General features: G+C 40.0%; 1 protein-coding gene across 1 annotated transcript in view; it reads right to left on the reverse strand.

Annotated features, from left to right (window-relative positions):
• noc2l (NOC2-like nucleolar associated transcriptional repressor) overlaps positions 1-21206 on the reverse strand; it is a 32659-nt gene extending 11453 nt beyond the window's left edge. The window contains exons 1-14 of the mRNA XM_083768558.1: positions 21167-21206; positions 19985-20122; positions 19693-19876; positions 19307-19535; positions 18855-18945; positions 18665-18743; positions 16932-17042; positions 16509-16622; positions 15953-16141; positions 13344-13483; positions 8843-8954; positions 6369-6482; positions 4701-4802; positions 3139-3282 (exon numbers count right to left, since the gene is read on the reverse strand). Coding sequence (XP_083624684.1) covers positions 3139-3282; positions 4701-4802; positions 6369-6482; positions 8843-8954; positions 13344-13483; positions 15953-16141; positions 16509-16622; positions 16932-17042; positions 18665-18743; positions 18855-18945; positions 19307-19535; positions 19693-19876; positions 19985-20122; positions 21167-21186 — 1767 coding nt within the window. The 5' untranslated portion in view covers positions 21187-21206. The remainder of the gene's footprint in view (positions 1-3138; positions 3283-4700; positions 4803-6368; positions 6483-8842; positions 8955-13343; positions 13484-15952; positions 16142-16508; positions 16623-16931; positions 17043-18664; positions 18744-18854; positions 18946-19306; positions 19536-19692; positions 19877-19984; positions 20123-21166) is intronic.
• Positions 21207-21565: the final 359 nt, after the last annotated feature.

The following is a 21565-nucleotide window of genomic DNA, read 5'->3' on the forward strand; positions in this document are numbered from 1 at the left end:
ATAGTGTAATAATAATCTCATCATGCATCATCTGAAATTATACTGTATTTATGGAAGGCGCTACATTTGGGGTTAGGAAGAAGGGTCACATGGTAGTGGTTGGGCAATCTCCGAAGGAACACCTGCAAAGGTGCACATAGGTGTATGTGAGCAAATGTCTACGTGTATGTGTTACTCGGTCGGGCTGCACAGGTGTATTAGGCCGTATAAGTATATATACGCATGTATACATTTTTATATGCGTCAGAGAAAACAATACCTTCTGCAATTGATTAACTGGTGGACAATCTCTCATCAAACCTGATGTATACTTCTGTGGATTCAGACAGAGCTCCGACGGGCTCAGTAACAGGCAGACTTTTACTAAAGATTAATACGCATAGGCTAAACTAAATGCTTCAATAAACGCTTCTCTTTACGAACTCAACGTGCTTTTTATAGGTTTATTATTTCATTATGAACACAAAACATATAGATATTATTATTTAGGCTTTTACCAACGTTCCTCCTGTGGTGTCATAAATGAGACTCCTTCCACGGCAGGAAGGATCAAGTCACTTGGCTGTTAGGATGTCACCCGACACCCTTTATGGGGTTGGGTGACCTCAGTTGATCAATCAATTTGACCAAATATATTTTACTCCAATTCTGAGTATAAACTCGTACATCCATAATTGGACTCGACAATACTGTATGAAGTTGCACGCCAGTGAAAATAGATCTAAGTGCTCACAACGTGTTGCATTTTCACAAGTTGTAATCTTGTAGATTGGCTGTTTACAAGTATAAATCAGGCATCATTTACTACTAGTTAAACCAGGTAAAGTAAGTCCCTTTCTCCTTAGTCCTGATTGTGTAATTCTTCTCTAAAGTGAAGGTGGTTGGAATTAGCAAGAAGAAGTGAAGTTGTACTAGTAGCTGAGGTGTTCTATGAATGAAAGCAGCAATTATGTTGTGTTGGTAGCTACAAGACTTAAGTGTGTATTCTGTACACTCGCAACATGGCCATTGTGCAACATGCAGAAAAATTGTTGTGGCTAAACACACATGGATTAAAGCCAAAACAAATCAGGACTTGTTGGGCAAAGTCCCAATTTGAAATTTGTGAAACAGCATGAAAGGTGCTTCACCATACTAGTGATATGTTTCCTAAACAATTAGCACAATATATAAAATTATGATTTGATCATTCTAAACCCAATATAACCTAAATCTAATATAACCTAACCAGTTGAAGGAATCACAAATTGCAAAAATCTTTGCTTTTATGAAAGCAAATATTAAGGGGGTGCACACGCAGATCCGACACACCAAAGGTCCGACATGCGGAAAACACCCGTCGCTCCAAACATGCGTTGGTCCGACATGCTGCTTGCCGTCCGTGCTTGCGGATAGGGTTTTGGGTAGGGTGTCGGTTTAATGACAGTTGGACCAATAGTATGTCGGAACTAAAGCCTCCCCCATCCAATATCCAAACTTTGTTTGGACAGGGTAGGGTATAAGGTATCCGGAATGCTCGCCTTAAAACACATTCGCCCTCGTTTTATTCCCGCCGACTTCATGCCAACTGATCAGTGGGCGGTTCTTGTATTCTTCTGTTTTACTGAGAATAAGGTTAGCAATAAATTTAGGGTTAAGCATAGTTTTACTGGGGTTAAGTTTAGGAATAGGGTTAGCTTTTGGAAAAGCTTTACTAGGGCTAAGGTTAAGTTGAACCGTTAGCATAGTTTACTTAAGTTGCATTTAGGAATACCAACCTGAGCAGTTCCACCGGATGTACGCCCTAGGACGGTGACTGTGTTTTGAGGTGGGGTTTTTTTCTTTTTTCGGACACTCCTGCACTGTTCGGACGGTTTGATTGGTCGTTAGTTCGGTGAGTGTGATATATTTATTTTTGTTTCCACATTCTCCAGCGATAGTTGGGAACAGACTATGGCTGAGGGACTAGTCTCCAGTGTGACAAATCATGAACACAAACTGTCGCAAGAACTGGCAAAAGCTCCAATCCTCAGACAGATTTCCCACAGTGCGGAACGATATCCAGGTATTAAAATCACAAAAATGCTTCAACATCTCGAGGTGCAAATATTTCAATAAAATGATATGGAAGAGATCACACAACATCACAGGTTTAGCATGAAATGGCAAATAATTGCATAAGCCTCAATAATGAACTAGATTTTAATTTTAAATGTTTTTCAGGGGTCAGTCAGCTGGCACTGAGTGAGAATACATTTATTTTTTTATTCTTTTAGCACTAAATATAATTGATTTATTTTTGCACCAAATATGTTGTATTGTTCATTTAAAGCCAAACTGTCTGGTCAAGATTGTCATGAAACAGACTGAAAGGAGAGCACCCGGCTGCATGTGTGAATATAAACGGACCAGCACAAGGGTGTTCGAGTGCTCAGGTGTCGGAGCTCTTCTATGAAAAACCTAGAAACATTGAGTTCATATTATTCCTCCCATGTGGGTAGACAGGGAAAGACCCTGTGAAATATGTGTGAAATTTATAGTAAGACGAAGAAAATCACAGTATTGTCAAAGGTCACACTTTCTTGTCATTTGTCACATGTAATAGTTTTCGTTCCAGCAGGTCACAGATAGCCCCCACTTATGGATAACCACTTAAACCCTACTGTAGAAACGTCGACTGGCGTCCCCCAGGAGTCATTATTTGGTCCCTTCCTTGTTTTTTTAACGCTACACAATTCTCTTAGATGAGAAGAGACTAGCAGCACGTTGTGTAAGTTGCTACGTGTTGAGGGCTTGTCCGGCTATTTCCGCTTAGCGTTCATTATGACATGCCCAGTATAGTGTATGCTAGGGTTCATGTGGTTCCATCTAGAAGGTTTGGGGGACAGAACAGGTACATTTGTGTAGGAGGTGAAATGAGGGTGCAGGAACAGCAAGACATGCAATCCTGGCACATCGCTTTCCTTCCTCTGTTCAGTTTCTCCATTTCTCAAACACACGCACACATTACACACAACTTGTTAGCATGCACACACTGACGTACTACTTACAATACACATTTGCCAATATATGTACGCTCACACAAACACAGGTAAACTGAATCTCTCTCTCTCTCTCTCTCTCTCTCTCACACACACACACACACACACACCCACTCACCACCGCGGTGGCGTCGGCCACTCCGAAGGCGGCCCTCTGTCTCCGGTTTGTGATGTGGCTGCTGTTCTCCTTCACCTTTTCCAGCAGCTGGCGCACCGCCTTGCAGTAATTGGCCACTTTGCATTCCTTCAGGAATGCTTTCAGCTGTACGGGCCAGGGGAAGAGGGGGAGAGGAGGGATGGGAGCGAAGGAAGAGAGAGATATACAGAGAGAGAGAGTAAGGGAGAGGAAAAGATGTAAATGATCAGCCAATCCAGCGATTATATTTAGGGAGGGCTAGAGGGCGGCACATTCAGCCTCAGTTACTCCCTACAGATGTTATTTACATTGGCGAAACCTCATCTGACACTCGCCGAACCCAAAACCATAATATAAAAACAGCTTTATTTGGCAGTTGGTTAAAAATCCCTTCTCGTTCCCACAGGTTGTAGTAGGAGGCAACGGTGAAGCTGGATATAACCTGTCTCCACGTTATTAGTCTGTTAAAATCATGCTCTCTAATGGTGGAGCTCCATTATCAACACAAAAAACATGCAGGGATCCTGGTCTCTAAACTAACTAACTTCCCCCTGGCCAGCCAGGGCGCTTGATGGAGGGGAAAGGAACTGGTCGGAATAACGTCTTCCTTCCACGCGCTACGTCCGGCCGGGGAAACTCCCCCCCTGGCAGGTGAAAAGAAGCAGCAGGAGGAAGCATGAGGTCAGTCCCCTGGCCCCTCAGGTTCACAGAGGAAGTGTAGCGCCCAGGATTAGATAATTGACACTGGGTGAAAAAATGGGTTGCAAAAAAATTATTTAAAAAATATAGAATTTGAATGCACTGGGTGTGAATGGACGTGTGCGTTAGTCATTGAGAATTGAACCTCACAAAGGTTTGAGCTTGGACGCAGCCATCGAATGCAAGGCAACGGAAATGGTCAGCACAGCGCTCATTAAACCTTCAATGGCCACAGTGGATCAGGGCTGGAACTCTAATACGGGACTAATGGTTGGCCCAGATACAGACTATAGACTGTATCCAACAGGATGTGGCTGCTGTGGTCACAGAGATGATTAAAACAAAAGCTCTTAATAACCACACTCCATATTTTTCCCTTATCATTTTTGGTCTGGCAAATGGTCAAGTGTTTACCTTTGCTTCCAGCATAAATAATCTACGCTCAGGCACAATCTCCTTCCCGACATCAAGAAATCCCCAATGGTTATTGAGGTTAAGCTTCCAAGGACCTACGCTACGAAGGCAATGAGCTGTATAATCGATAGGACATGGTTTATTATGGAAGTCAATTATGATTTGTGCCAGGTGACACACGCAAAACATTTATTTGCCTTCATCTAGGATCCACGAGGCCTATTGTTTTTAGTGACTTGCCACAGATTAAAGCAACAACTCAGACCTTTATGATCCCGTTAATTTGGTGTGGAAGAACATACATTTATAACTAATCCTCTCCATATAAAAACAAAACAAGATGATCGCTTCATGTGCATGTTGACTAATTTTGTAGTAAAGCATTGAATTTCCCCAATGGATGGAGAATGATATTTCACAAAGCGTTTTACCTGGATGATGGTGGGTAGGGCCAACTCTGGAAAACCAATGGAGCAGGACTGCGTGTGGAAGTATTCTAGGAAGACATCGTACAGCTGGTCTATCAAACCGTCCTGAAACACATCACCAAAACCATAGTTCAACAAACACAACGAACACACAGACTGGGCTGGGGCGAGAACTCAGCCATTTACCCTAAATGCAATATTCCAGGTTCAAAATCGGTTTGACAACATATGGGCAAAATATCACAGAATAGTTTTTTATCAAATACTTCAATACTGATATTGTGATAATATTGTTGTAATGTGACAATAAGTAGATTCCATTCAAGCTTATTGTATGGCCCAACAGGTCTGAAAATCACACTTTTAGCACATAATATGGCCGCAACGAAAACAAATTAGTCCAGAGTAATACAACATGAATACACTTTCTCAAACTTACTGTAAGTACCAGGACTGGTACTTACAGTCCCTCACTACCTGAGCAGACATAATGATAACGGGTTAAGATAACCAACAATACGTGGCCTCATTTCATTCCCAGGTAGCTAAACAATCCAAGGTTCTACCAAAGTTCAACATTGTTTTAAACTGTACAGCTGGGTGTGCAAAACTTCAGTGTATTGAAGATCTCATTGACATTCAAAACGGCTACAAAGAGGTGTCACTTATTCATGAAACTACCCTTGGTGCAAATTGCAAAACTTAACTTTGCGCAAGATTAAAGAGACCAAAATGCCTCACATTTTTATTTGAGAAACTTGACAGCTCAGCATAATGTGTGACAGAGACGACCATCGGCTTTAGATTCACTGTAAAAACAGCTTAGCCTCTAGCTGTCACCTGGTGGCTGACACCTACGGCTTGAAGCCAGAGGGGTCCCACAGGGTTCCGTACTCAGCACGGGGATTATTCTGTTTGCCACGCACAAGGAATGAACCTCACTGGCCCCTAGTCAGGCCAATCCAACTGTCAGAAAGAGTTACATCTGTCAAAAAATATTTGCAGCGTCACTCGGATATCATAATATTGAGGGAAATAATTTATAACGTACTAGTTTAAACGGCCTATTAATTCTACCCACTCTACAATTGCCCACTTCCAATGGTCCTACACAAAGTCTTGTGCAGTCCATCATTGAAAAAGATGACTATATGTTTATCTCCTGATTGTACAGATCAGGTGTTGATTTAGCCTCATTTGGAGAGGACATACAGAACAGGGACTGCGGCGGTCGCCGTGCTGCCAGGTGACAGAAGTGAAAACGGCTCTGGCGAGCGGAGAGCGAGGGGATAATCCCAGAGGGCCGTGTCGCAATCCTCTTGGCACCCGCACAGAGCGTGGCGATTTAGGCCCAGTGACAAGGGGCTTTCAGTGGTGCCCTCAATCCCCTTATGCACACACGCAGCCTAACACACGGTGTCAGGGAGCAGTGTGAAAATACATTAACCAGGACCTGAACCCCTGATCTGATTACCTTTCTGCTCCTTCTCAACGCAAGAGCGATCATCGGCACTGGCGCCGACGGCAGCTTGCACGGTGCACCGCAAATTTGTTGGGGAAACGTAATTCTGAACACATTTCGTATACGGCAAAGGAAAATAATCTGTCCTATATATCTGCGTACTGCGTAGGAAGAAAATCTGTTAAAAGGCTTGACTTAAAAGTACCGACCTTGTAGGATTTCTCCATCAGGTTAATATTGCTCAGCTTCAGAATGACTGCAAAATTGATGGGTTTCTTGCTCATGCGACCAGGCTTCTTGTTGAAGTCCACTTGTTGGAAGATCTGTAAAGAAATAAATGTGTTAATCATTGACGCTTAACTGAGATTGAAGTGTTTTGAAAATATATATTTTGACTGTGTATTTTCAGTTTCATCCGCAAAGAAGAGAACAAGGAGGGTAGTGCAGTCTGCAGTGTAGATTAAACTACTATGAGGGTGATAGTACTTATGTCTGTTCTTCAACACATTCACTGCCAGGTATTAATTCATTAATTCTTCCCAAACTGCCAGTGTTTTTCAGTGAAGCCCTTATTTTGAAGGCCTGCCGGGAGCAGAGACGTGAACCGGATTTAAAAATATATATACTTTTGTAACCGCAATAATCGGTTCAATAGTTATCTTATGGGCCCTTGAATAAAGCTTGTTTTGACCAAAAACTCAATCTGGGAAGAAGAAAGAAGAAGAAAGAATCCAAGATAAATGCATTTTTTCTAATGCGATACCGTGGAGGCGGACAGCAGGCGAAACCTTCATTTTCAGCTGTATCCATTGCTTGGCAACCTAGAAGAGCGCCATCTATCATAAACCACTGAAAAGACCACATGACGGATATCGCCGTCATCGGCGGTGATTAGACTTCCCGGGGATCTCCATCAACGATAGGGAATGTGTTAAGGAAAAATGAAAAGAAACTATTTTACACATGCAAAGTTTTATTGTGTTGGTGTTGTGTAGGTATGTAACGGAACACATGAAATCACTTGATTTAGTGTATGCAGCTCATTCCGAATATTAACGTAACGATATGGGGTGAATTCATCAGAATGCTGAAATAAGACAATCTACATGTAACTAACCTATTTTCCATACATATATAGGCTAATAGTATGTCTCAAACATGACACGAACCCCAAAACTTGATGACAAATTATACACACCACTGTATTTCTATTATTATTCTCCAACTGCTATTGCTCATTTGTTTTTAACAGGACACCGAAAAAACTCCAATACTAAAGTTAAGTGAGAAAACACATTACCATCTTCCATATACAAATGCACATTTCAATTAGTCCGTGTCATCACCCACCCACCATGTGCCATTTGTCTGTTAGCTTTTTGGTTTCATTTGTGCCCACTGTGTACAGTTTGGGTTTATACTTTTCTACATTTCATTTGTGTATATCTATTTCTGTCTCCCTACGTGTGCGCGCGTATGTGTGTGAGGTTGTTAATGCGCTCAGCGTGCGGGGAGAAGAACAGAACAGAGCAGCGCTTCTGGCCGGTGCCGTCTCTACAAACATAGGATGTGGTGGCGGTCTGCGGGGGAGCCAGAGGGGAAGTGGGAGAACATGGGCCAACCCTGATGCGCTCGCGCACGCACGCACACACACACACACACACACACACACACACACACAGGAAGTTCCAAATCATGCACCCCCCTTGGAGATGCGAGAACACGAACGCACGCGCTCGTGTTCAGATACACGCACACACACACACACACAAACACGAGGAAGGGGCTTGCTTGCTTCTGCTGCTCTAATTAAAACGGTAGCAGTGAGTGTACCTCAGCCTTGCCTTTAACGAGGGGAACAGTAAAGGAGGAAAAAAGAAGAAAAAAAACACAGGAAATGGTGTGCGTCACAAATAAACACGGCTTGCTGCTGCTAGGGGGGTCTTTTGGGGAGTGGGGTGTCTGCCATAGGCACAGAGAGGATGTGGTCTGCGCAGCGCGTTAGCAACAGTGTGTAAACCACAACGCTGCCTTTATCGCTACGGTCAAACTGCCGCACACGCACTCGCGCGCACACACACACACACACACACGTATGCGTGTGCACAGGAAGACACATACACACTCAGGCGCTGACCACTCCCAGTGGTTGTCGCCTGCACACCGTCCAAACCACAGCAGGATTCCATGCCGACACAAAACACACACACACACACACACACACTTTGAACAACCACAAAGCACCCAAAACAAAGACAATGTTGGCAGTTGGGGACCCTTGATTTGTCTGATAACAAAAGGTGTTTCTCTTACACACACACACACACACACACAAGTTTCCTCTCGAGCCCATGCATCTTTTAGCCACCGAGACCGGCTTGTTTTCCACTGCCAACAGTCGACGGAACATTTCGTCATACCTACTGTTCTTTGTTTCCATCTGCGGCCACCAAAAAAGAGACACTACAGAAATAGACAACGACTAGAATGCCTTCTACACACCTACACCTGTTTTACTTCATCCAGGAACCACACTGGTGGCTGGCTGGGGGAAGGCTGTGGGATTAGATCAGTGGGGGCCACTTGACTATTAATCTAACCTCTGTATTAATTCCATTTATCCTGAGCGATCTACATGAGTGATGGAGTGAACGGTGGCGCTCAATGCCATGGGGTCTCTCACCTCTAGCAGGAAAGGCAGAACGGGTACAAATGTGTTGGTGCTGCTGGAAAGAAGGGTGAGGACTCTGCAGCAGTGCAGCCTCAGAGGAAAGTATCTGGAGGTGGGGACCAGCCTGGAGATGGGAAGATTAAAACTGTGGTCAATGTCTCCACCTGCTGGTGGCAACCGGTACAGCAACCTGGTAGTTAAGTTTCAAATGTCATTCTGCTTTCACATTTAGCAGCAAGGAAGGAGTTTTGTTTTGACTTTTTTTTTATACAATTTTCATCCAATTTAGTCACTATGCCAATCCACACCGTGGCCTTTGACACTGTTTGAGTGTGTAAATTGTATAACTCTGCAATGCTGTTTTTAGCCCTTTTTATATCTGCTTGAAATGCTTTTTGTAATGCCTCAAGGTTTTGTCTCGTCTTTATCTGTGTTTCTTCATCTTGGTCTGTCTCGTTTCTTTGTGTAAAATGTGCTTTATAAATAAAGTTTGAGTTGAGCCGTCTTGGGGATGGTTGAGGAAAACTACACCCCCTCCGATATGCGGCTGAAATAACATCTATGCCCAACTTCCCATGTCAATTTGTACAGCATGAGGATCACAAAGGAAATAATAAAATTCTCATTTATTTAAACTTTTTCCTCAGGTCAGGCCAGGTTGAATTGATGAACAACCGAGGCTCAAAATTTTATCAATAAATCTACCATTCGACTAGAGCACGAGTGTGCAGATAGGTAAAGATATTTTGGAGATTCTTTCTGCCTTTATTGGTAGATTACAGTAGTCTGATGGGAATGACACGCAGTGACGGTCCCTGGGATCAGGAGTCAAACCCCAGACACGCCGCCAGGCGGCATTAGCAGCCTAGGTGCCCAGACAGCTACGCCAGCCGTCCGGGCCATTCTATTGTTTTCTGATGATCATACTCAACTAGAGATGCAACCGATCCGATATTATATCGGTATCGGCCTCCGATCCAGCTTAATTAATGTATCGGAGATCGGATTTGATGCCACCGATACACGCTCCGATACAGGAGGGGGACACGTGTTTAATGTTTACAGTCCGTCCTGCACAGACAGTGCAGTGAGCGAATCCAACCTCCAGTATGTACAGACTGCAAACAGAGACTATAGAAAAAAGCCCCACTAAGGTGCAATATGCAAGAGAATGGAATCACTTACAGACTTAACAGTAATAAAAGTATAACGTTTACCCGTCATCGCGCGGATGATGACGGGTCAGTCAAATCACTGCATGCGCAGTTCAGTTGTGTGGTGGAGCCTATCATTGTGTTGATGAGATTGCTCTTGTAATCCATTCTTCTGCTATATATTTACTGCACACACGTGCTGTTTAGCGCTATGTGATTCAATCTTTGTAACTTTATTATTGCCATTGAAAAAAATGCTGCTGTGACGACGACGATGATGATGATGAAGAAAAGGCGCATGTCGTCGTCGCGGTAAAATCCGTCTTTATATAATTGGCTCAGTTATCAAACCATGACATTGTTGTCAGAAGCTCAAACACTGATTCAGATTGTAAGTGTAGTGCAATTTTTAAGACAGACAGAGTTTGCAAACTAAAGTAGCATCACAACACCAGCTAGCGCCATAACAAACGTCCTGAGGTATTTCTTTTCTCCCGAGTTCTGTCGGTAAGGCTCAGGGCTTTTGTCACATGAAAGCGCAGCTGATTCCCGGCATCCATTAGGGGTAAAAAGGTACCACGTGTATATAGCAATAATAATAATTACTATTATTATTATTATTATTATTAATAATAAACCATAGAATGAATTAACAGGTTACATGCAGGCATCACTTTAGGGGTAAAAATGTACCTTTGCACATAATAATAATCCATAGTATTAATTAACAGGTTGCCATTCCCAGGCGAAAAATAAATATATTTAGTATACTTTTTTAAAGTATACTAAATGTACTTATTTGTACTTGAAACTATTTGAATTTAAATTGTGCTATTTTGAAACTACTTAAGTTGTACTTTTTATACTTAAGTTGCACTTAAGATGTGCTAAAACATATCTTAAATATATTTTTTCTATACTTTTTAACCCTTTTGTGACCAAAAAAATTGTGTTAAATTGAAAATATACTTCCAGTATCCCAAGTATACTTTTGAAAAGCATACTTATATTATATTTATAGTGTATTTTCGAATATATCGAGTGTATATCAAGTATTAAATAAATGCATTTAAAATATACTACCAATGTGTTAATATAATGACATTATGAACTAATGTGCTTAAAATATACTTTGTTATCTCGAATACACTATCAGATCTACTTAAACATATCTTAAATATATTTTTTCTATACTTTTTAACCCTTTTGTGACAAAAAATAGTGTTAAATTGAAAATATACTTCCAGTATCCCAAGTATACTTTTTCCGATGAGTGAAAAGCATACTTATATTATATTTATAGTGTATTTTTATAGTGTATTATAAGTGTATATCAAGTATTAAATAAATACATTTAAAATATACTACCAATGTGTTAATATAATAACATTACAAACTAATGCGCTTAAAATATATTTGATAGTATACTTGAAACTAATACAAGTATACTTCAAATTAATGACTTTTTTACTCCAAATAAAATTGAAGCATTATATATAATATATATGCAAATATATGCAAATTTATACTTTTCCAAAGTATATATATATTATATATATACTTCGGAAAAGTATACATTTGCATATATAACTCTTAATTGTAGCAACCATGTTACTATACATATGAATGGGAAAAGGGGAGAGAGACTGACTAAACCAACAGACATTTAGATTCATGGTTTTACTAACAAATCACATAAAACAACATAAATCACCAAATAACTCCACAACAAAACCCTAAACACAATTACCCATAACATAACTCCAGTATACATTCTAATATTCAAATAATAACACAAATAAGAACAATAACACACGGTCCTTGGCGCCCCAGTGTATGCTGGGAAATGGACTTCCTCTAGCCACTCCCATTTCACCTGGCAGTATTTATAGCACATTAGTACTTAATATACTTAAACTTAATATACTGAAAGTTTAGACTTGTATTGTATTTATAATGTATTAAAAATACAATCTACAAATATATTTACTTAAAATATGCTAAGAGTGCATTTAAAAATACAATCTACAAATATATTTTTAATTATTATATTAAAGTACATCTTACAATAAATGCATGTTCAGGAGAACTCGCTATGAATATATTGCTAATGGACTTAAAATATAATAATCACAAATGTATTTTTTATTATTATAATTAAAGTACATCTTACAATAAATGCATGTTCAGGAGAACTTGCTATGAATATATTGCTAATGGACTTAAAATATAATAATCACCAATGTATTTTTAATTATTATATTTAAAGTACATCTTACAATAAATGCATGTTCAGTAGAACTTGCTATGAATATATTGATAAAGTGCTTAAAATATAATAATCACAAATGTATTTTTTATTATTATAATTAAAGTACATCTTACAATAAATGCATGTTCAGTAGAACTTGCTATGAATATATTGATAAAGTGCTTAAAATATAATAATCACAAATGTATTTTTAATTATTATATTAAAGTACATCTTACAATAAATGCATATTCAGGAGAACTTGCTATGAATATATTGCTAATGGACTTAAAATATAATAATCACAAATGTATTTTTTATTATTATAATTAAAGTACATCTTACAATAAATGCATGTTCAGGAGAACTTGCTATGAATATATTGCTAATGGACTTAAAATATAATAATCACCAATGTATTTTTAATTATTATATTTAAAGTACATCTTACAATAAATGCATGTTCAGTAGAACTTGCTATGAATATATTGATAAAGTGCTTAAAATATAATAATCACAAATGTATTTTTTATTATTATAATTAAAGTACATCTTACAATAAATGCATGTTCAGGAGAACTTGTTGTGAATATATTGATAAAGTACTTAAAATATAATCATCACAAATGTATTTGTGATTATATGTATTTAAGTACTATTTGAAATATATTTCTCATTTAGTAAACTTATCACAAATGTGCTAAATCACAAATTAATTTATGTTCACTTATATTATATTTAACAAAAATGTACTATTAATATGATTAGAGACACTACAAGCATATATTTAACATACTTTCTGTGCTAAAAGTGTACTTAAGTATGGAATAAATATATTTATTTTTCGCCTGGGTTCCCTTAAGGTTTACAGGTTAAACATCCCCTCTTTGAATTTTTTTGTATTTATTTGTTTTGCTATGTAGCCTACAGCAAATATCGGATCGGCAAATATCGGATATCGGGAAATTTCAAAATTAATATATCGGATCGGATCGGAATTGAAAAATCAGTATCGTTGCATCTCTATACTCAACCCAGCACCCAACAAGTGATGTGGATATTTTGTCTTTGCAGACTATAAAAATTCATAAAAATCACAAATACTCACTTGACAGTGCCTAATATGACCTGGCAGAGTGGGTAGATGAGCGGCTGCAGCACATCACTGGGGTATAGGGTACTAAGAACTCGACACCACAGGTATAGACAGTGGACATACTGCCAGTTATATACGGACTGGTATGTCTCCTAAAGAACAGCAAAGCACAAGCACCAAACATGTTAGCAGAATGTACAATACAAAATGTGTATTTAAAATAAGCCCTGGAACACATGAGAAACTAGAAAAAGTGCCCTTCCGGGCACAGGTCTCCACCAGGTTATCCACAGATCCGTGCAGTTAGAGGTAAAAACACTTTTTGGCCAGTTATAGCGCCACCTTGAGGCTGAGTTGAAATTGTTCATGTGGCATTTCGTCCTCGGCCTAGTGGGAATGTGGGTGCACAATTTCACGGAAATCACGCGATGTGTTCATGATTTGCAGCATTTTGTTTGAAACTGAGCACTCCTGTGAACTTTGGAAGCCAATCTTAACCAATCAGGATGGAGTCTGATAAATCTGAAAGACCCGTTTCGTTGAATGGCTCTAGAGAGACTGTGTAGCAATTTGCGTGATGTTTGGACAAAATCTGTAGGTGTACTGTGCAAAAACTTGTTTTGCACAAAGCGGCCTCCTGGTGGCGCTATAACAGGCCGTTCTGGAAAGTTTGGGGCAGAGGTTCATGGTTGGCATCCAGGGAGTGTGTGTGCAAAATATGGCATCGAAAAACTTGTTTTGCACAAAGCGGCCTCCTGGTGGCGCTATAACAGGCCGTTCTGGAAAGTTTGGGGCAGAGGTTCATGGTTGGCATCCAGGGAGTGTGTGTGCAAAATATGGCATCGACCGGGTTAACGGTGGCCGAGATTAGCTGTTCACGGACACACGGACACACGGACACACGGACGGACGGAGTGCAAAACATACTCTCCCCACATGCCTTCGGCCTGGTGGAGACAACAAAATATATAGAGCCCAAAGCATGATGTAACCAGGACAGATTTATTGAGGTGCATTTCTACAGAAAACAGAAAAGCGTACAATAATTCAATGTATATAATATTACCATTATCCAAGAGAGCAGTTAAAATGTGCGTTCAGCTTCTCTATACCACTTACAAGTTACACCCTATATTTAGGTGACCGGAGACCGGAGTACTGCAGGGCTCTTACCAGACCGCCTCCTGTTTTAACATAACATCTTTGCTGAAAATAGACGATCTACAAGCTCATAATAACGTGTCACAATGCGATGAGTGTTGTGAGCTTGTAGATTTACTATTTCCGCTGAATGTTCTCCCCCACCCCAGAGCCGGGACACATGGTTCAAGTGGTTAGGTACCATCAATATCAATGATTAGCCCATTTAGACCCGAGGATGCATCTGTGTCACCTTAGCCTTTTAACCACTTTAACCATTATTTTAAACTTCAGCTGTTGAAAGATCTGCTATTTTTGAAAAAACGTGAAAATGTGTGCAAATCTTTGAATATATATTCTTTACCAACAAACATTTTAAACTCATATCTTTGCTTCTGGGGGGTCCCTGGAACAACATATTTTCAGATGGGGGTCGGCGGCCAATTACATATAGTCTTTGGGGTCCTTGACATAGGAACAAACACAAACACTGTCTTCAAATGCAGTGAACCAACTTTTAATAGGGAAACAGCAACGTTTCTGCCTATGCAGCCTTCATCAGGCTACATTTATAAACATCCTTTTTGTAGGCTGTCTGACCTAAAGGTAGTCCTTGACTAGCCCTCCAAGCAGAACCCAAATGCTACTGAAGTTTCTGACATTTGTTCGACCCAGTGCATTGGGTCCTGTTCCACGTCGTCCATGCCACCTGATTAAAACATTTACTGGCTCATGTTTACATGTTAAAACGCCTCCCCGCGCTCTTTGACGATATTCTTCAGTATGAGGCTTTCTGAATATGTAAAGTATAAGTACACATACATACCTTTGCGAATATCTCCTGTGGCGCGGAAGCCGTTAAGTATTTTTAATATATGTTTGCACGATTTGGAAGCTTGGATTCTTCTTTTCCTTCCTTGTTTATTGACACCTCATTGTACCGCCTATCTGGCTAGCTAGTGGCGCTATAGCTATGACACAGCAGATCAGAGGCAGGGACGTAGCCTCACAAGCCAACCGCACACCGGGAGGCGGTACAATAAACGGTAAACAAACAAGAAGAAATAAAGCGACCAAATCGGTCAAACAAAGATTAAAAATACTTAACGGCTTCCGCGCCACAGGAGATATTCGCAGCTGGATGTATAGCTACTTAAAGTTACCGAATTCAGAATAACTCAAGGAAAATAATGGCGTCACATGCCGCGGGTCCTATTTTAGAGAGAATCTCCATATCCGCATATAGGAATTTCCATACGAAAGTACAGTAGCGAGCAGGGACCCAACGTAAAACTCAACAAAATATCAGAAAAGTTTTACGTAGGGTCCCGAAAGGGGCTAGTCCTTGACATGAAATAATTTGAGAACCATTGAAAAGGTTTTTTATCATTAAACTGTCATGATTTTAGAAGACATGTAGAATCAGCCTCAGGTCTAAATGGGTTAGGGATGTGAAGAGGAAATTAAGTCAACGTTCTAACCTTCTTCTTCATGGTCATGGCGTTTCTGATGTGGATGGCCAGCTGTCTGATGTAGATGAAGGCATGCTGGTAGCTGACCTGGGTGTCCAGGGAGTACATCTCTGTCAGAGTCCTCTGCATGAAGTTGATCATGGGCAACGCATTGGGAGACGTGAACTTGCAGTTTTGTACATAGGAAATGTACATTTGCTGTGGAGAGTTGGGGGAGCAAATATATTAAGCACGGTTGAAGTATTTGTGGTTAAAGCCATCCTGGTTAAATCCACAAGTACTAGTTATTTATAGATACAAATTTCACATATAAAATACTATGTGAAACTGTGGTGTTCGGAATTAAAATGAAACTAAACTTGAGCTTTATTATTCCATCTTTTGGGGGGTGTATTTTGGGGGTGGATTGTATAGTGGAGTGACAGGAAACAGGTTGAAATGGCATATTCCTTTAGCCATCATACTGTATTTCCTGGAAACCCAAAGATGATAAAGAAAGGTTATTGACCAACATTTTGGCCCAATTGGCCATTCTCAATGTTAGCCAAATAGCCAGTCAAGTTACCTTAAGAATGGGGTTAAGATATGTCTGCTGCTTGTGTCGACAGAGCTTGTTCAAGGCAAGGAAGGCAAGGACCCGGTTTGTCTCCTCTCCCGTGCTCCACTGCTTCATCAGTTGCTAAATCAAGACAAAGAGGAAGATTGTATCCAAAAGCATAGAGGAACTATGGTTCAAATCCTGAACACAGAGTAATTAAGAGTCTGACCTGAAATCATATAATCCCTTGATTTCACAAGTTACATTCATAGATCAAACATTACAGCAACAAATAGAAGTGCAAGGGTCTAAGTCATAATGCCAAGCACAAACAGAAAACACAAGCAAAAAATAACTTTTTTGTTTTGATTAATTTGTTCCACTTTTGCAATGTAAATGTATGCTTTCTCATGCCAATAAAGCTCCCTTGAATTGAAAGTAGTGCCTCACCTTAACCAGGTGCCTACACTGTTTAGGCAGACACAGGTAATAAGGCACCATTTGGTTGGTGTGTCGGAGTACAGCACAGATGACTGTGGCTTCTGTCAAACAGGACAATAGCTGAAGAGGAGGAGAGAAAGACAGAATTGTTATAATACATCATTACATCCAAGATAAGATTATACACAGGAAATTTATCATAAAATACATAACAAGCAAGAAATGGTCGGGGATTTAAATGCTCTTATCAAGAGCGACCTGCATAGTGTAAAGACCCTGATGAACGGCTACGACCAAAATGTGTTGATCGTAAAAAAATTACTTTAACTTTTTTAACTTCCTTGCTTTATCGAATAAAAGCTTTTATACTTTTTTTATATAACTGAACAGAGCTGCCTTGGACCTTCTTGACTGTGATGCCTACAAAGGAAATTAACTTAGAACTGTTCTGCATGTCAGATTGGAGTAAATGAACCATAATTAACAAACAGGCTAAGTGGTCAAGGAAATATAGTGCCATGAAAATAATTCTTGTAACTAGGATGCCAAGAACCTAGCATCTTTCTAAACATGATATGTAACATGATTAGCATTTGGGAACAAGCAAAGATTTTGTCCATCTATCAATCTGCAAAGGATTACTAGCATGAATCAAATGTGTTGGCCAGGGTGTCATGGGGAAGCTGACCTAAGTAGGCGGGAAGGGGTATAGGGATGGATCACGTCCTACAGGTAATTCCCTAATTCCTTGTTGATCATCACCAGTTTAAATGCCAGGGATGTTAAGACGAGATGAATCCAATTATGCACTGATTGCCAGGGACGATAAGATGATTTTATTTTTATTTTATTATTCCTCTAATCTGGTGTGCAGGTGATGACATGTCATGTGCATGACATGCGCATGACATGCACAATAGAATTACATTTTCTTTCTTTTATTTATAATGGGCTTCAGGGCAACAAGAGCCAAAACTGGTGACCACCAGGTGGCGCTGAAAGAGTTTTAAATTGAAAGCCAGGGAAGGGAATACACAAGTATTATACTGGAGGAGTGGATTGACAAGTCTAGCAAAGTAAAACGCAGCTAACATTATTAAAACAGATTTAAAGGACCATACATCGGTCTACTCACACTCACATTTTCATTAATAGTCACTTTCCTTTTGAGTTAATGTTAACAAAACTCTGTGGTTAATAGTTATGGACTAATGGACTTTCTCTATGGAATGTTTTTGGCTAGACTTTTCAAATGAACCTGCACTTTAAAATGCAATGAAAGAAAACAATAACATGACTGAATAATAATAACTGAAATAACTAATAATTCAAAGAACAATAACGGCACAATACAATGTTGTGCATTGGATTATCTATCTCAAGCAAACAAATGATTTGGAGTAGGGATAGGCAACCTTGGGCACAGGGGAGGGTGATCACTCTCGCAAGTGTGACAGAATTTTTATTTTAAAAAATAAATATTTGTAAAAATGTATGTCAATTAAATTATCTGTATGCCAATTACATCCTGCATAATAATTCTACATCCATTCAAATTCCCAACTCTTGACTGGGGAGGGAGACTGGGAGATAGGTGTGTTAGTGCTTTGAATCAAATGATCACCACATCCTAATAAAATATTTCAAAAGAAGAAAAAGGATACATAAAAAGGTTGTTATGCATAATATGGACAATCAAAATGTGTTAATATAGTTTGATTTGGTGTCATAATTAAACAAACCTGAACTAATCCAGCAAGGTACATCTTGATGTCCAAGTGGGTCTTCGTCCATCTGGTACTGGATGATGGTAGCACTAACCTGGGAGCATCAGAAGAACATAGAATGAGGGGAGGATCATATGTGCAGAAAACATACCGGTAAGTAAATTGAGGAAAGCTGAGACCAACTGACGTAATGTCCACTTCTTACTTGTTTTGGTCTTTGTCTGGCTTTAGGTTGAGCATCTTCTGCAGTGCAGTATATATATCTCTGATACAGAAGAGGACCAAGGCGTTGAAGACTGCAGAAGCCATTTGCAAAGAAAGGAATGAAGAACAAATTAATGACACTACTAGCTAAATGTTACAATTATATACATATCCGGGGTAGAAGAGGAAAGTTACATAGTGCAGCTTTAAGTATTTTTGTATTCCATCTCCAGTTCTCCACATCTGCCTGGTCACAAAAACACGCAAGATTTTAAATTATGAGATACCATGTGCAAGATGAGGCACTATTTAATCATTTTTATTGTAAATAATTCTCTCTCTACTTCGTCTTAACTATTCACACACAGCAAGCAAATCCTGATTTTGAGCAATTAAACACATTGACAACTGGATAATCTGCGCTAAAATCTTTCAGTGTGAACTCGCCATTACCTGAACTGTCAGCCACTTTGTACCGACTTGGGTCTCCTGCTTCGCCTTTGGTGGTGGCCACAGCAGCCTTGAAGGCCTGAGTGACCTCTCTGAAGAGACGAGGGGACGGGTCCTTTTTAATAGCCTTTCTCCAGTCTTCAATCATCTTTTCTGTTACCTTGATGGTCTCTAGAGGCTGCTTGGATTTCTTGGCAGGCCCTTTTTGTTCTTCAGTATCATCATCAGCCTCCTACGTTCAACAGATATCAGCGTCAGATTTTCTGACTTTATTGTGGGAAAAGCCATCACAAGTATGCGCGCACACACACACATGCTCACGCACATGCTCACGCACACACACGCACATGCTCGCTCACACACACACACACACACACACACACACTTACCTCCAGCTCAGCAGGCAGTGTGTGGTACTTTCTTTCCTCTTCATCCTCAGAACTGTCCGAGTCATCAAAGTTCAGGAGTGTTTTATCATTGTCCTGCAAGAACTTGTAGAACTCTGGATCTTTGTTTTGCAACCTGGACAACTGGTCCTTATGCTCAGAAGCTTTGCCTTTCTTCTTTTCAGCACTGAAGACAAAAGTGGAAAGAGGCACATCATTTAAAAACGATTCCTTGCCGATTTCCTTACCATCGCTATTATAATTTCTATGGATGGTCAAGCAGCAGAAAACTCACTTCTCGGGAGCAGCCGACTGCCCCGCTTTCTTCTTCTTCAGTCCATTTGGTGTAGGTGTGTCTTCAGGGTCCTCCTCCTCATCTGCAGAGTCAAAACCTGACAGGAGGAACTCATCCACGTTGAGGTCTTCCAGCTTCCTACAATAGTAGTGACAGGCGAGTTAGATCAGTGGTTCTCAAACTTTTTAATGTCAAGGACACCCAAATTGACACGTATCAGCCCACAGACCCCCATTTGAAAAGATATGCCACCAGGAACACCCATAAGAGAAGATGTTTACGGCTCTAGCAGTGATCGGGAGTCAAGCTCGCGGCACACTGCCAGGCTTTGACTGCCGGCCAAGGTGCCTGGACCGCTGAGCCACGGCCCAGGCCAAGGACCCCCAGTTTGACATGCATTAGGCTACGGAGTACAGACCCCCATTTAATGCCATTTCCCCCTACATCTCAGAGACAAATAATTGAAATGGGTTTGTTTATTATTACAAAACATGCATTTGTTTTTGTGCTATCCCTTTAGGACTGAGTGTTTGACTGTACTCTGTTGCTGTTTATACATTCTGTCTAAGAAACTATTCAATCAATCAATCAAAGAACATTAACCACTTCAGCCCTTTCAAGCTTGTAGATCCACTATTTTCACATTTTAAATAAATTGTAGACACATTAACTTGTGAAACAGGACATTATGCATATTAATGATTGAGTACTTATTTGGTACTTAATATTTTGATACCAATACGTGTGTGCTTAATGCTTATACTCAAGTAGATTTTAAATACCGGACATTTAATTGTAACAGTATCTATCCAATGCCGTATACTTTTACTTTAGTAAAAAAAAAATCCACTACTGATCACGTCCTTACGTACTGTAACACAAGCGTTATTAACGTCATAGCATTTAGGTGGTTTAGGTGGTCTTAATGTTATGTTTACAGCTAAGGCTAGTAGGCCTACTATATCAATCAACACAAGTTAGCATGCAAGGTAGAGCTAGCATGCATGGTAAGGTTGTCCAGTTACCTCATTTAACATAAACAACACCGAGTCTTACAGCACCCATGAATTCTAACAATGGCCTGGAAAATACACCTAAACTGTAAATTGTATGACTATTCCCACTATAATAATAACACCCCATAATATACGATAAAGACTCATTAAATACCCTCGTACGTACCTTTTCTGTGTGGCTGCCATGCTGGATCTAAACGTGACTCCCAAACACACTACCCACAATGCATCAGTCAGTGCAAAAGAAAAAAGGACAAGGGTTGGTTTTCTGTTTCTCGTCGAAACATCACATGCTAGCGGTTTGCAGTATTTGTAGACGTTTCGTTTATTATCCTTATTCGGACTCTATATACATATTACATAACATTTTAATATAATACCAAGTATAACCTGCATCTGCATTTTTAATCCCCCCGGGGCAAACAAAAAAAGTGTCCACAATGTAGCCTAAAAAAGACAATCGGACGGCAATACACGAGAAACCAAACAATTGCACTGTCAAACCACCAGTGTGTGGCCCGAGAGAGAGAACAAGCTGTGTTTTGATGCTACACGTGATATATTG

Source organism: Protomyctophum parallelum (genome assembly GCF_964188405.1).
Source record: "Protomyctophum parallelum genome assembly, chromosome: 7".
NCBI lineage: Eukaryota > Metazoa > Chordata > Actinopteri > Myctophiformes > Myctophidae > Protomyctophum > Protomyctophum parallelum.